Source organism: Ambystoma mexicanum, chromosome 4q (genome assembly GCF_040938575.1).
Source record: "Ambystoma mexicanum isolate Mex_15411 chromosome 4q, UKY_AmexF1_1, whole genome shotgun sequence".
In the NCBI taxonomy this organism is placed as follows: Eukaryota; Metazoa; Chordata; class Amphibia; order Caudata; family Ambystomatidae; genus Ambystoma; species Ambystoma mexicanum.
The window spans coordinates 88710382-88725337 of record NC_090928.1 but is presented as its reverse complement, the minus strand read 5'-3'; the positions used below and the strand labels follow the sequence as shown (position 1 = coordinate 88725337).

General features: G+C 44.9%; 1 protein-coding gene across 1 annotated transcript in view; it reads left to right on the top strand.

The window, feature by feature from the left end:
* RNF217 (ring finger protein 217) overlaps positions 1-14956 on the top strand; it is a 737705-nt gene that overhangs the window by 111517 nt on the left and 611232 nt on the right. The window contains exon 2 of the mRNA XM_069607522.1: positions 8405-8638. Within this exon, the coding sequence (XP_069463623.1) occupies positions 8405-8638 (234 nt within the window). The remainder of the gene's footprint in view (positions 1-8404; positions 8639-14956) is intronic.

Genomic DNA, 14956 nt, shown 5'->3' with positions numbered 1-14956 from the left:
GTGCCTATGTGTATCTGTCCCTATTTTCTAGAATATCCATTCATATTTGTTTTTCTATATATGGATGTTAATGTGATTAAGAAAAATAATTTGGATATTTTATTGGCCATGAAAAAACCTCATTCTTGTCCCAGATTGTGAGGTGAAATGCTTCAGTGGGTCATATGAGATCAGAGCTATTTTTCCATGATCAACGAATCAGTCAAATGGTAAATATGCATATCATGCAAGGGGCAAAAATTCAAGTTGCAAACTGCTAGCCAGCCATAAAAAGTAACTCTCCACCTTAATCACAACATGCACACATAACACAATGGCCCTCATTTCGAGTCCGGCGGTAGCCGTGCCGGTAAAACCGGCAGGCTGCTGCCGGACCGGTAGTGAATTACCGGCGCCAGACTTGCCAGATTTACCGGGGCATTACAGCCACAGTGGTCTGGTAAATCCGGCACCAGCAATTCTGTTAATCCCCATTCCTATGGGAATGGGAACAGCGTTAACACCAGCACTATGTCGTTATGGTGCCGGTGTTTCTGTGCATCTCTGCGGGTGGGTGCCGTTCACACCCGTCAGGTCAGAACAGGCCGGCGGAACGGCACAAGCCAGCAGAACTCGTAGTTTGCTGGTCCGGAAAACAGTGTCGGTACGGTTTTACCGGCACTGTTAATTCCAGACCGGCGAACATGCAATGAGGGCCACAGTCTTACCCTCCAAGATGGGAATTATCACTTATCTAGTGGCAAGTGCATATTTTTAGGCCTGACTACCTAGGGTTTCAATTGTTTCTTTATAAATCCCAAAGCATGCTATCCTCATCAGTGATTTCACATTTAAAAAGGGCTCCCAAAATACAATTATCCCCCAGTGAATGTCAAGGAACCATTGTGCGTTAAAGATGCACCTTTTTCTCACACACATGTTGGCCCTGTTCCTTCTTATCTCTCAAATAGCACTACTCATATTCCAACTTTTCTAACTAAATAGTTAACATACTTTAGTAGACTATTCATAATACAACTTTATTAACTCGTTTTCCCAACAATGCCTCCTACACTCATAAATAACAACCTCTTTTACTAAAAGTACTTCACCATTACCATATATACCTACTTTGTTCATCTTGTATCAAAGATAGACATTGATAGCCAGGTGTCTCTCTAAGGCGATTCTGCAAATAGGAGAAGCTCAGGTCACAGTTATGCCTCTCTCCCGTAGCTACCAGTAGCACCACTGTTGTCTCCTTGTGACCGAGAGTGTTATTTTGCTTCTGTGTGACAGGGGGAGCACATTTCCTAGTCCCTTTTGTTCCTCGTTATTAATGTTTTGGTATAGGGAGGTGGAGTTTTTACTTCATTTATTTAATTTATATAGGTTTCCAAGAGTTAATATGGTGGTAAGCAATGTTTCTTTAACACAGCACTTGGTGTGCAATTGGTGTTTGTCGTGGTGCTGCCCCGCATTTCTGGTTTTCACCAGAAATCCATGTATAATGCACTGGCCAGACATTGCACTGGAGAGGGCCTTCCGACCAGAACCCTACCTAACTCATAAGACCTACTGGGCTGACCAAAGAGCCTCAACTGTGTGGGGGTTGAGGGGCAGAGGAGGAAATCCTACGGTCCTCACCCTGTCCTGTGTTCCCGCTCCTCAATGATGGCCCGGATTTCATGTGAAAACAGTAGGTGGAGGGGTCCTCTGATCTGGCTTACAAAGATGCATTGGGCTTAATTACGGGACCTCTGGCAGGTGAATCCTTCGATCCGGAACCTATCCTCTGTTTCAGCTTTTCATTGATTGCCTTGGTTACATGGCGGAGAGGGCTCCCTGGCCTAAACTCTTTTTCTATGCTATGAAATCCCTGCAGTCTGTGCAAATGCACAAATGGAAATCCTGGGTTGATGGTGGTGAGATTGCAGGGACCGAAATTGAGATTGGCTTAGCAGGAGCTAAAAACAGCTCCTGGGTATTCAGCATCAACCAGTGACCAGGAGCTACCACTTGAGGACCAGGAACTAGTGCATAGGGTTCCGCAACTTCCACATAAGTTGGAAACTTAACATTTTGTCCCTTATTTGTGACCCATCATGCTTTAAATGTTGTACAAATGTGTGCTAATGCTTATTGTTTAAGCAGAGTTAAATTCATATAGATGTTTGTTTGTCATCAGTTGGTCTGGGGAGCCAAAAGTGACTCCTACTTGCCAATGGTTTTAAGCTAACCAGGCTCTTCTAGGCTATAAGCAGGAGCAGCTAAATGGCTCCCAGCTACCCCCAATTCCAGCCCTGGATTGATGATTCAAGGTATGGTATTGCACCACAAGAGGCGTTTGTGGATCCCTGTGCAAAAGATAAAGGATGTCTTAAACATTTTACCCCATCGTAGTATTCTTGTGTACTGTTTGCTCCATGGCAACCCAGTCTCTGCTTATTATGTGGCGGGCGGGAAAACTTGAGGCCATGTTTTGGTTAGTTTTCACAGGATCTCACAAATCGAAACAAAGTTTATGTTGAGGAAAATGGAGGCTTTCTATGTTAATCTACTTTATTTGGGAAAAATGTGCCTGAACTTTGTTGCATGGCTATTTGTTAGGATTTTAGAGATAATTAATATTTAGAGTGGTTGCAAAGTATGATGCGAATACACAGGGCAAGCTTTGCTTGGTTTCCTTTGCGTTGTATTAGTGGTTCTAGTTTGGTGTTGAGGATGCGAGTGACGTGTGCTTCATTATGTGTTTCCTTTCTACATTGTTCTTTACTGGTCATGTGTCTAATACTATTATTGCATATCACTATTGAGACCATTTATTTTGCTAATATTGGTGGCCATGGATCTCTGTAAGCATATTTCGTTGCTAGAAGCCATTTAACTGTGTACACAGGCTACTAGTACATATTCTGTCATGTCGGCTCGTGTAAAAGTTCTAAGTTGCAACTTGTGAGAAATGAATAAACTGGTCTGAAAGTTTTGTGAAGGGGAACCCAGTCTCTGCTTATTATGCAGGGGGACACTTGAGGCCGTGTTTTGGTTAGTTTTCACAGGATCTCTCGCATATCAAAACAACGTGTATGTAGAGGAAAAAGGAGGCTTTCTTTGTTTATCCACTTTATTAGTGAAAAGTTAGCCTGAATAACTGGTAAAAAAAAAAAAGTTAGGGCAAGGGGCCACCTTGTGTTTTTTTTTTTTTTTTTTCTCTTTCAAGAAACTCACCTATTAGACGAAGATTCATTTTTATCAATGAGGAATAAACATATTTCCATTTGCTTCATAATATAAAGCAGGGTTGTAAGCATTATTTTTGAAATAATCCTTTAGGGTCCAAATTATTCAGCAGGTTATTATTGATTTGCAGACATTCGGAATGGCAGATGAAATTGATAGAATAAACCGGTCTCTGTGGGTTAAAGTGATCCGACTCTTGACGTGCCTTTGCAATTTATTTGAAATTTCCTTTTTACATGGGGAACAAGCAGTTTCCCTTCTTCTCTCTGCTGCACTATACAACTTGAAAATGTACTTATTCTTTCTTTCAGCTTCTTTCAGAGCAATGTTATTTGTAGGAATATGTGTGAGACTAATGTCCTACCGCTTGCAAAGGTTGCTATTTTTTAAACTTGCTGGGTATTATGGGCCGAAGGCACGAGATGGAAGGGGGCGTTTAATAATTCCTTTTTGATGGACTTCCCACTTTTTTAGATCTTCTTCAGAACTAACTTTAATCCTTTATTATTGAAGATGTGTTCATTGGGGGATTATTTCGTGTTCTGACAGGCCTTGATGGCAACTTTGAGTGGAAGATAATGTTTTTCATCCCCTCTGAAGTTTAAAAGGAAATTTAGAGGATTTAGAAAATGAATTAGATCGTTGGGAGCTGAAAATGTAAGTTGCTCTAATGAACAGAGATGCGCTCTAAGGTAAATGAAAAATGGGATTTGTTTTGACATGGCGAACAGAGAAAGTAGTATCTGGGGAAAGAACAGGAAGATTAGCCATTAGATTACGGAAAGAGCATAAGAGGGTTCATTCAGTTGATTTGAGATTGATAGACTGCTTTTTTGAGGGGATGGATCTGCCTGCATTAAAGGGCGGGGGGGATTTATGACCAACATTTAGATGTCCTTTTTACTTTAAAATCTTTTTTCGATGTCTATTTGAAGACGAGATGTCCCAGACTCATTAGGATTGCAACAATGACCCTGATCCTAAATCCTGGTAACAATCACTCTCAACCAATCTGTCTAATGTAGATGTGAAGATGGTAGCAAAATGATTTGTTCAAAGACCATCACCAACTCTCAAGAATGGTTCAACGCTTTTATTATCATTTTCTGGGTGTCCAACCAAGGTATCCGTCTCCTTCTTACCTACCGACATGGTCACTAGAGATGGGTAAACACCTACTATCTAAAATATTGCTGGTTGGCGGTAATGGTCTGAAGGCAACTGCCTTCTCTATCTTACTCCCTCTGTGGTCTTCTAGTTGAATCCTAGCCTAGTGTCCCACAAAAACTACTACTCTTCAATTGCCCAGATCTCACTCAGTCTTACCCCTGTCACGCTCGCATTCCTCAGCCTTGGGGCATTTCCTTCCTTCTATTCTCCCCCTTCTCTTCCTCCCACTCTCTATTTTCTCTTTCCCTTGCTCTCTCATCTGCTCCACGATTTGATCCTTCTTGCGTCTTGTCCTTACTCCTACCTTCAACTCAATGCTCCTAATCTCTCCACTCCAACTACTCTCCCCTCCCTTGCACTACTCTCCACTTTGAGCTACGCTCCACCCCCCTCCTCACATACTCTTCCCTCCTTTCTCTATCCCAGTCACCTTTCTCACTTCGTCGCACTCACCTTACAAGCCATGCAGGCACTATTTATTGGGCATTTGTAAGGCGCTTATACAACAAGAAATTATGTTTCAAAGTGCCCAAGCGCTCTTGATGTCTCATACCACTTTCTCTCACCAACCAATACTTTACCTTCAACACTCTCTCTGCTAAGTTCCACCACTATCCACTCCACTGTCCTTCCACTGCCTGGTCTTGATCTGCCTTCTCACTCCTAGACCTCACCCGAACAACATGTGCACTTTTTTTTTTCTCCTCCCTTTTCATCCTCCTTCTCTCCCTTGCATTGCCTCAGGTGCTCACCTGTCTCCCTGTGCCAATGTCTGTGTTACTCTCCCCCAGAGGTCAGGTTACACAAGCGAGAAGTCATAAAGAGTTCTTTCAGCCATTCCCCTTTTCAGATTTGGGTCAGCCGGGGTTCCCGATGGCAGCCCGGGACAGAAATTGTCAATTTAAGTTCATGTCCAGTGTCATTGAATGTCCTGATTGCTGTTCCACAGCAAACACTCCGCAAGCTCTGTGTTCACTGCCACATCGCTAGCCAGTGGTTTGAATGTTCCTTCCTTCCTTTGGCAAAAGGTTCTCTGGGTTTTGCAGTTCTGAAATGAAAGAGGGAAAACACTGGCCAGCATGTTGTACAGTAGGCAAGAGATGACTAAAAAGAGGTACTTCCCACTTGAAATTAGGTATATGGGCTGGGGGGGGGAACAGAGACTCCAGCCCTCCCAACTCCCTCAGCCTGGTTCTGGAAAACACTCCAGTAGGCCTCCTGCCCTAGGTTGGGAGCGATCCCCATCCCCCATGACTGTCAAATCCCTGACCTTGTCTAACAAGGTAGATGCCACATCTGATACATAAGCAAAGCAGATTCATAGCATGGAGGCAAAGTGCTGGCAACGCAAGGGAGCTTCTTAATGTTCTCGATCTACATAGAGAAGGCCAGATTCCCCTTGCTGCAGTAAGTATGGATGCTGAGAATGGGTTTGATAGGGTATGGGTGACGTATATGGAGGTGGTGCAACAAAGAGATTTGGGCAGCGTTCTTTGAGTCCTTTAAAAGCCTTACATAGCAGGGTTACAGGCTGTTGTCCTCGTTAATGGGGTGCATTTATTCTTCTTTGACATACATTGTGGTACCTAGTAGGACTGTTCTCAGTCTCCGATTTTGTATAGCATTTTTATTCAGGCTCTTATGTTCTGAAAGAGGATGAGACGAAGGGGGGATATCTGTGAAAGATGTTATCTCAAAATTCATCTTGTATGCAGATTATACTTGCAGGGATCACAATTTCATATTTCAAGCTACTAGCCAGGCACAAAGCATAAAAAGTCACATGCAATCTCAATGCTATGCATATGCATAGCACACCATTTCTTACTCTCCTGTAGTCCATTATCACTAGCCAATGGCTAGTAGCGAGTGTACATTTTGACCCCTCATACCTGTGATTATTTTTGATCTGGTATAATCAACTCTTTGCCTCTTGGAGGTATTAGAGATTCTTGGCAAGGTCTCGAATTGGTAGTTGAATAGATCAAACTCTTGCTGATACCACTGTCTTGTAAAAGGAGCTGATTATAGGGCACCTGATAGTTTATTGGGATAAAGAGGGATCCAGGTCCTTAAGAGCGAACATTATGAGACTTCAAAAACTTACTGTCCAAAAATTGGTGTTGGGTCTGGTGAACACAGTCTCTCAAAGGGGAAAAGGTAGAACCATACTAATAACACTACTTCAAAAAATAATCCATCTTTTTTTACATGATTTCTCTTGACCCTCCCTCTGCAGATATTAACATAGTGTATACGCTGTTTGGTAATTTTATGGGTGGTGAGAGCCAAATATCTCAGTGTCCGTTCCTCAATCCTCATTAAAAATGGGGCTTTCCTTACCAGATGTCAGCAGTTATTGAGCATTTTGCATCAACATTACTACTGTTATGCACGAGTACATGAATGAGCAGTGACTAAACCTTCTACTCAGCCCCACACTACTACTAAACCAGCAATAACACGAATCCTAAAGGTTAAAAAGTACATGCCGAAGGGTATACCTCCTGCCTCCTTTGATATGTGGGAAAAGGGCAGGCCATACTTTTCAGGCAGGGTGTGAGCTGATAGTTGCAATACAAACAATAGTGCCAAATATAAAGAATGTGCAATCGGAACTTGAATGATTTTAATTTGGTTGTTGCATTGATTTTTATTTTTTTAACCCATTCCTGTAGGTGAAACACTGAGAAGTGGGACTCTGGGTTGATTATCAAGGGTATTCGGGCAAAAGGATTTTAGCTGCAATGTCATTCTTCAAGTATGCCTTCAAAACATCTCGGGCGGGGGAAAGTTATGTCAATATTGTCCTTCTGTTTATAAATATATTGCAAGCTCATAGAGCATACTGTTTACACCAGAAGATGGTAAGGACATGCCCGGCATTACATGGCCCTAAATAAGATGAAAATATATATTCCTGTAATATCTAGGATCTTAAACAAAAATGTGCCGACCCAAACGGTGGGGTAATGTATATTTTTGCTTAACCTGCCTTTAATAAAAGTAAATACTGAGGTTGAACCTTTGGTGGCAGTGGGAGATACTGCACCCATGGCATGGCCACAGTCCATACCCATCTAGCACTGAGGGGTATTGCACGCATGCCATAGGTCATGCTGGTTTCCACTGTAGCCAGTGCTTCGGTCATGACGGAAGACCATAGCAAGGGCCCAACATCCATTGGGCATGGGCATCGGCTACTCACTGTAGGTCTGTAAAGGGGACACTACGTTCAGGAAATAGTCGCAGCCTTTGATCTATGTGTAGTGGTCACAAAGCATGGCCACAGGCCAATCTCTTTTGGAGATGTGGCTTGTTACTCATACCCAAAGTGCATGCTCTGGGGTTGTGATTCCTACACTTATGTGGTTGCCCAGTTTTTGTGAGATGCGTATTGCTGCTGCTACTTTAATTTCTGAATAACCAGCACTGAAGCCTAGTAGACTTGAGCTATACTGCCACATACCCGGCCATCATTTGTATTGTATTGCCCACTTCTGTATGTAGTGGCGACCTACAGATAAAATATAATTTTCAGACACTTTCAATGCATGTAAATGTATCTCTTTAACATTTATCATGTTTTTTTCACACTTTTGTTTGTATTTTTCTCAATTACGTTGCCAACTCGTGTATTTGCTTTGACTATTCCTTTAAAAGTCTTACTCTCTTTTGAACTCTGTTTCCTTGTTTTGGTATGTCGCTACTAAGATTTCATGCTTTCCTTAGTAATGATCTGTTGCTTAAACAAAATACTTCTCAAGTGTTGTATTCTTCACCAATTGCTTGCCAACATCCGTTTTGTATTGGGACAGGTTTTTGATTTTAGGACCCTGAATTTAGCCATGATGTTTCTTATTACTACCTACACCACCATTGCATTGAAACTATCTGTTCAGTATAATTGGCTGTAGGTCATTCATGTTCTTTAATAGATAAATCATGTGAAATGTTATCATTGCACTGTGGTAGGGCAGAATCCTAAGTCACCTTTCTGTTTGTTTTGGTGCAGGTGCAGCTAGGACAGGCAGAGATCAAATGCCCTATCACGGAGTGCACTGAACACCTGGAAGAGACGACCATCCTGTACTATCTTCCACATGAAGACATCATCAAATACAAGTACTTCCTGGAACTCGGCCGCATGGACTCCAGCACCAAGCCATGCCCACAATGCAAGCTCTTTACCACTTTGAAGAGGAAGGGCCACATTCCAAACCCTGCCAAAGTGGAGAACAAATTCAAAGTGAGCATGTTCCACCAAGCTGATGATTGCATTTCGCATGCTAGGAGCAAGGGTAGATGGTGTGGAGAGTGCAAGCTTGCTATTGAAATGTCGTCATTTGCTTTTATGCTCTTTAGTCATCAGTAAGACCTAGTGATGTCTTGTCGGTTTTAATAGATGTTCAAACAATATTTTGGTAACTGCTTTATTTGGGCAATGCATACCTATTAATTTTATACCTTTTTGATTTGCCATGGCGGGTGAAAAAAAGTAGATTTTGTTTTTCATGTGTCAATCTTTTGTATTTGTACTAACGCAGCCTATAATGCTAGATCAGCCTACTCCTTGCAGTAAATCTTTTATATAATTATGCTCCTAGAACAGCCTACACGTGTTTCACTTCTAGGTCCATATCCTGTGCCTAATGGTGAGCTTTTTCAAGGCTAGTTTTACTGTCTTATTTGCTATCAAATTATATATATATATATATATATATATATATATATATATATATATTCTGCTTAGATCACATGCTGTGCATAGGCCGACATCTAGTGGAAGCTGCAGAGTATTACAGTTGTTGTTTTAGAAACTCGAAAAGGGACGTCGACAGGGCGTGCCAGTAATACTATCCCTAGTGTGACGTCCACTGTACCCATGATCCCTCACGCGTCGAGGTCCCTCAGATTGTTTTTTTTCCGCCATGCTAGATGGACGCGTATAGCAGAGTTCCTTTTACCGATAAGCCATTGACTTTGTATACTTACGATCGTTTTTCTTTCTATCCTTTCATCGACTGCCATAACACCACGCTGAGGAAAGAGAAAGAATACTGCTGTCGGAGACCATCGCAACGGACCGTATGGCCTTGGAAGGCCGCCCTGGGCCTCGGCCCAGACAGTAGGGAGAGAGGGGGGAGGCCATTGTTAGTAGGCCATTTTAGAGTGCATATTCTCCCCTTCCTACACTTTGTTCGCCCAGCTGCCATCTCCTTAACCCAGAATTATGGAAAACACTCCATTTAAGTTTTGCCCTAAGTGTAACCGTAAATTCCCCTGGGTGGACAAACATTTAGTTTGCAACTTGTGTCTCCCGAGAGACTACATCGAAACATCTTGTCGAGCGTGCAGGCTCTTCAAGCCTAAGACATTGAAGGACCGTTCCACTAAGCGCTGGGCCCACTCCGCCAGGCAACTCGAGGCCATGGAGGTAGAAGGAGCCTTCAGCGATGGCAGCAACCAACACCGCACTTTCGGACGGCAAGGGCACCAGAGTAGATTCAGCTACCCAAGCACAGGCCCCCAACCCCGTAGGACAAGCCGGCGGCCATGTTGTGGGGACTACACCCGGCGGCGGGAGCGCTTCAAGAGCACACACCACAAAACACATAAGCCCCAGTCGACATTCGACAGATGAGTCGAATACTCGACAACGTTCGACACCCCGTGAACGGTCCACGGAGTCCCGATCCTCTGGGCAATCTCGTTCAAGATCACCACACGACAGGGCTAAAATGTCGAAAGACGGAAAGGGCGTCGCATGAAAAACACCTTCCGACGGTCGTTCGTCCACTGATGAAGCCTCGGCCCCCACACTCTAAGTTCGACGTTCTTCATCTAGTAAAACGTCAGGCCCCATAAAGTCCTCTGGGCCCCAGGGTGGGGAAAAACACCATAAGAAATCCTCGAAGACCCCTCATAGGGACAAAAGTCCTACTAGGGACAGGTCTCCACAAAAGGGAATTTTATCCAAGCCCATAGAGAAACCTACTAATGAAGACATGGGTATTCCCGACACTAATCCCAAGTTCAAAGGAATGGTATTCGCAGGATATCGACATAGTTATGCGAAGAATGACCTTTATGGCGAATTTCTTTGAAAAAAATCCAGATTACCTTCAAAGTTTTCAAACCACTCCTCCCACCTCAGCCCCTTCTGGCTCACAACCCTCTTCCTCTCAACATCCCTACTAAGAGGGTTATATGACCCTGCAATAGATCAGAAGACCGGACGATCTTCCATTTGTGGAAACATCTGACCCTCAACTTATAGATGAGGACACAGACCAACTTTATTATGGGGACGATGAGGACCCAGACCAGGAGGCGAACATGTATTCCATAGATTCTCCTATTAATCAGGACCCTTCAGTGGTAGATTCCCCTGTAGACAATCAACCCCTCCTCAACGAAGTCTTAACCAAAGCGGCAGTACACTTCCGCATTCACACACAGGAGGTACAGGAAGACAGAGACTGCTGAACAATTGTTGGGAGACAAAAAGACAGTAGGGCAGTTTATCCCACTGCTAAAATCTGTGCAACGTAGAATCCAACCTTCTTTGGAGGCACCTAATCTCACACGGGCCGTTAACCAGCGTGTGGAAAAACTGTTCAGGCCTGCACCTTCAGACCCCTTTTACATAAGAGGCCAGTTAAAACCAGACTCTTTGGTGGTTACCACCACACGAAAGGGAGCGGGCACACCCCTTGCTGCCTCCGGATAAGGAGAGCAAGAAGATGTATGCAATGGGCCGAAAAGTAGCCTCTTCTGCAGCCTACCAGACAGGAATTGCAAATAATGCTACACTTTTGGCAAGTTACAACTGCCATAAGTGGGAGGAGGTTTCCGCGTTACTCTCATCCGCACCTGAGCCAGTTAAATCTCAATTAGCTCAGGTGGCAGCAGCCGGAAAAGCTGTGTCAAATTCTGACGCCGCAGACAACGCAGGGAGAGTTATCGCATAGGGCACTATTATAAAGAAGCAAGCATGGCTTCCCCAATCAGGCTTCAGGCCAGAAACACAGGCCACCCTAATTAATATTCTAGTGGAACCTGATGTGCTCTTTGGCAAGGCTATAGAAGACGCACTTAAGACAGCAAAGGATGAGTATGACACTAGGTCAGCCCACGGACATGCCCACGGGGCAAAGAGGTAACAGCAATTTTCACCACTTTCGGGGCCAACATTCTCAGAGGGGGATCAGGATACAACCAAGGCCAAGGTTTCTATGGCAACAACCAAGGACAAACTTTTCAGGGCTATCCACGAGGACAACGTAGAGGTCGTGGTAATCTGGGCAGGGGCCCAGCACAAGGTGGCACCCCACCTCGGAGCAAGTGACATTCCGCTCCAGGTACCCTCCCATGCATCTCCAGTAGGGGGACGCATTTCCAACTTCACCCATGCATGGGAGGGTATCACCTCAGACAGATGGGTGCTGTCCACGGTAGCAGGGGGCTACTGCATAGAACTTCTTTAACGTCCTCACGATCACCCCCCCCCCCCCCGAGACAAAAGGTCCACTCAGAGGAACATCAGCGGATCCTTCTAGAAGAAATAAGTGCTTTGATTAAAGATGCCATAGAAGTGGTCCGAGCCAACCAGGTAAACAGGGGTATTCAACTTACTTTCTTGTGCCAAAAAAAATCTACCTATGCGCCCAGTATTAGATTTAAGGCTTGCGAAGTATGTCAAGCCACAAAGGTTCTGCGTGACTACGCTACAAGAGGTAATCCCACTTCTAAAAAAGGGGGATTACATGGCAACACTGGATATGAAAGATGCCTTTTTTCATATTTCAATGTTTCCAACGCACAGAATATTCTTGCGTTTCAAGATGGCGAACCAGCACTACCAATTCAAGGTGCTGCCCTTTGGAGCCTCGGCTCCAAGGGTATTCACCAAGGTACTGTCGGTTTGTGGCAGCACACCTGGGCAGGGAGGAAATCCCAGTTTTAACCTTTGACGACTGGCTCATAACAGGGGAATCACCTCTGATTTGCAGACAAAACATCCAAACAAATATCAACCTTCTCTTTCAATTGGGCTTCTCAATCAACGAGAAAAAAATCAAGCCTAGTGCCAAGCACTTCCAAATAATTCCTACGAGCTATCCTAAACACAGAGGAAGGATTGTTCTTTCGCTCAGAGGAGAGAATGAAGAATTTGTTAAAGCAAATACCACATTAGGCCGGCCGCCAGATAAGGGTGCGCAAAGCAATGCGGTTAATTGGCATGATGGCATCTTGCATATACCTGGTTCCTCATGCGCGTCTGCGCATATGTCCCATACAGGAGTGGTTGGCCAAAAAAATGGTCTCAGGCAAGCGGTCAGTGCGACGATCTAGTGGTCGTTTCGCCAACACTGGTACAAAATCTTTGCTGGTGGACGAGAGAAAACCTGATGAAGGAGAAACCCTTCTGCGACCCACAGATGCAAGCAGTGGTCACAACGGACGCCTCACTGGCAGGGTGGGGGGGGGCTCACTATCGTCACCACACAGCCCAAAGTCTTTGGTTTCACACTGCGCTCAGAACCACATCAATGTTCTGGAACTTCTGGCAGTATTGAAAGCCCTTCAAGCGTTCAAACCCCATTTAACAAACCTGTCAGTGCAGATCCTGATGGACAGCCCCACAGCGATGTTTTATAGCAACAAACGGGGGTTTCGTGCTCTCCAAATCTGTCCAGACTTGCACAGAAAATGTTCCTGTCATCACAACATGTTCCAGGGGGAACTCAAGCTCTAGCAGACTCATTGAGCGGAGATCCCCTACCAGAGGAACACGAGTGGCGTCTACACGAAGAAGTCGTAGAACACACCTTCTCTCAATGGAGTTTTCCAACTATAGACTTATTCGCCACAAGTGAAAATTGTCAATGCCGAGACTTCGCATCCAGTTTTCCCCCAGCCAGGCTCCAAGGGGGACACCCTATGAATGAACTGGTCAGGGAAGTTTACCTACGCTTTCCCCCCCCACCCCCCCGACTCCTCTCAGGAGGAAGGTGGTGAAAAAAGTTACACAAGGAACCGATGACGCTGATCCTTGTTGCTCCTATGTGGGCAAGACAGCCGTGGTATCCACATCTGCGCAGACTGGCGATGTGCGAACCCATCAAACTCCTGTGCCAGTACAACCTATTCACCCAGCACGGAGGACTAACAGTGCACCCACAGCCACTCTATGAACTTGGCAGCATGGCTCCTGAAGTCATAGAGTTCAGACATTTCAATCTCCCACAGAGATGTATGGATATCTTGAAAGAGTCAAGAAAACCGAACACTAGGCACTGTTACTATGATAAATGGAAACAATTCATAATTTGGTGCCAGAATAAGCAAATAAACCCTGTTGACTGTACTCCTTCAGACATTCTAACCTATATGCTCCACTTACTGGATGCAGGGTTAGTGTTTAACTCACTAAAGGTACACTTGGCGGCTTTGTCAGCCTACACCACTTCCCATAACAAGGTCTCATGGTGGAAGGTACCAGTCCGCAAAGCACTTATGGAAGGGGTTAAGAGACTCCACCCTCCAATTTCTAACCCATCGCCAGGTTGGGACCTTAATGTGGTTCTCGCTAAGCTCATGGGATCACCCTTTGACCCTATGCACAAGTCTAGTCTCAAACACCTGACTTACAAGACTGCCTTCTTAGTAGCCATCACTTCCATAAGAAGGGTCAGTGAAATCCAAGCTCTGTCAGTGCTGGATCCTTTCTTTACTATACATAAGGACAAACTGGCTTTACACACTCACCCTAGGCTGTCGCCTAAATTAATTTCCAAATGTCATGATGCCTACCTCCAAGGAGCCAGGTCCGACCCAGCAACCCCAGAGGCAGGCATCATTTCCACCAGGGGAGTGCCAGCGGGCCCAAGCTGGGGCCCTTTGGACGCAGTCCTGGCGCCTTAGGCGCCAGGCTCATGTTGGACCCCTGTCCTGGCGCCTTAGGCGCCAGGCTCATAAAGCTAGACATGTGTTCAAGTGTTTTAATGTGCACTTACCTGATGCAGACCATGCTGCTACATCCAGGCCCTCTTGAGGCCTGAATGGAACTACTTTACCTGTGGGACTACTTTCCACCCGGGTGTGGTCGGGAAAGGATACATACCTGATCGGTGGAAGGATACACACTTGGAACTTCTTCCAAAGCTATTTAAACCACACCCGATCAGCAACTCGCGCTTCGCGTTGTTCTGCTCCTCGCAGCTGGACGCTCACCGTGTCAGCTCCTGAATCTGGACCTCAGGCACGCCGGTCAGTATCCTGGGTCACCTGCAAAGGGAGACAAAAGACCTTACCTGCTAAATCAGCACCACAGAGACATCACACCGACAATCCTGAAAAGGAAGACATTATTTTTAAAAGCATTTTGCTACGATCGCTGCAGCGCTGCATTTCACTCACCTATCCTGGACGCCTCCATCTTCAGCAGCGATCATCCGGATCCACAGCCACTTCCCAGAGCCTAGAGAGAAAAAGACAAGAACAAGGTGAGAGAAGGAAAGGAATAGGAAAAGCTCAGTTTCCTTCTAAGACTTACCTGTTG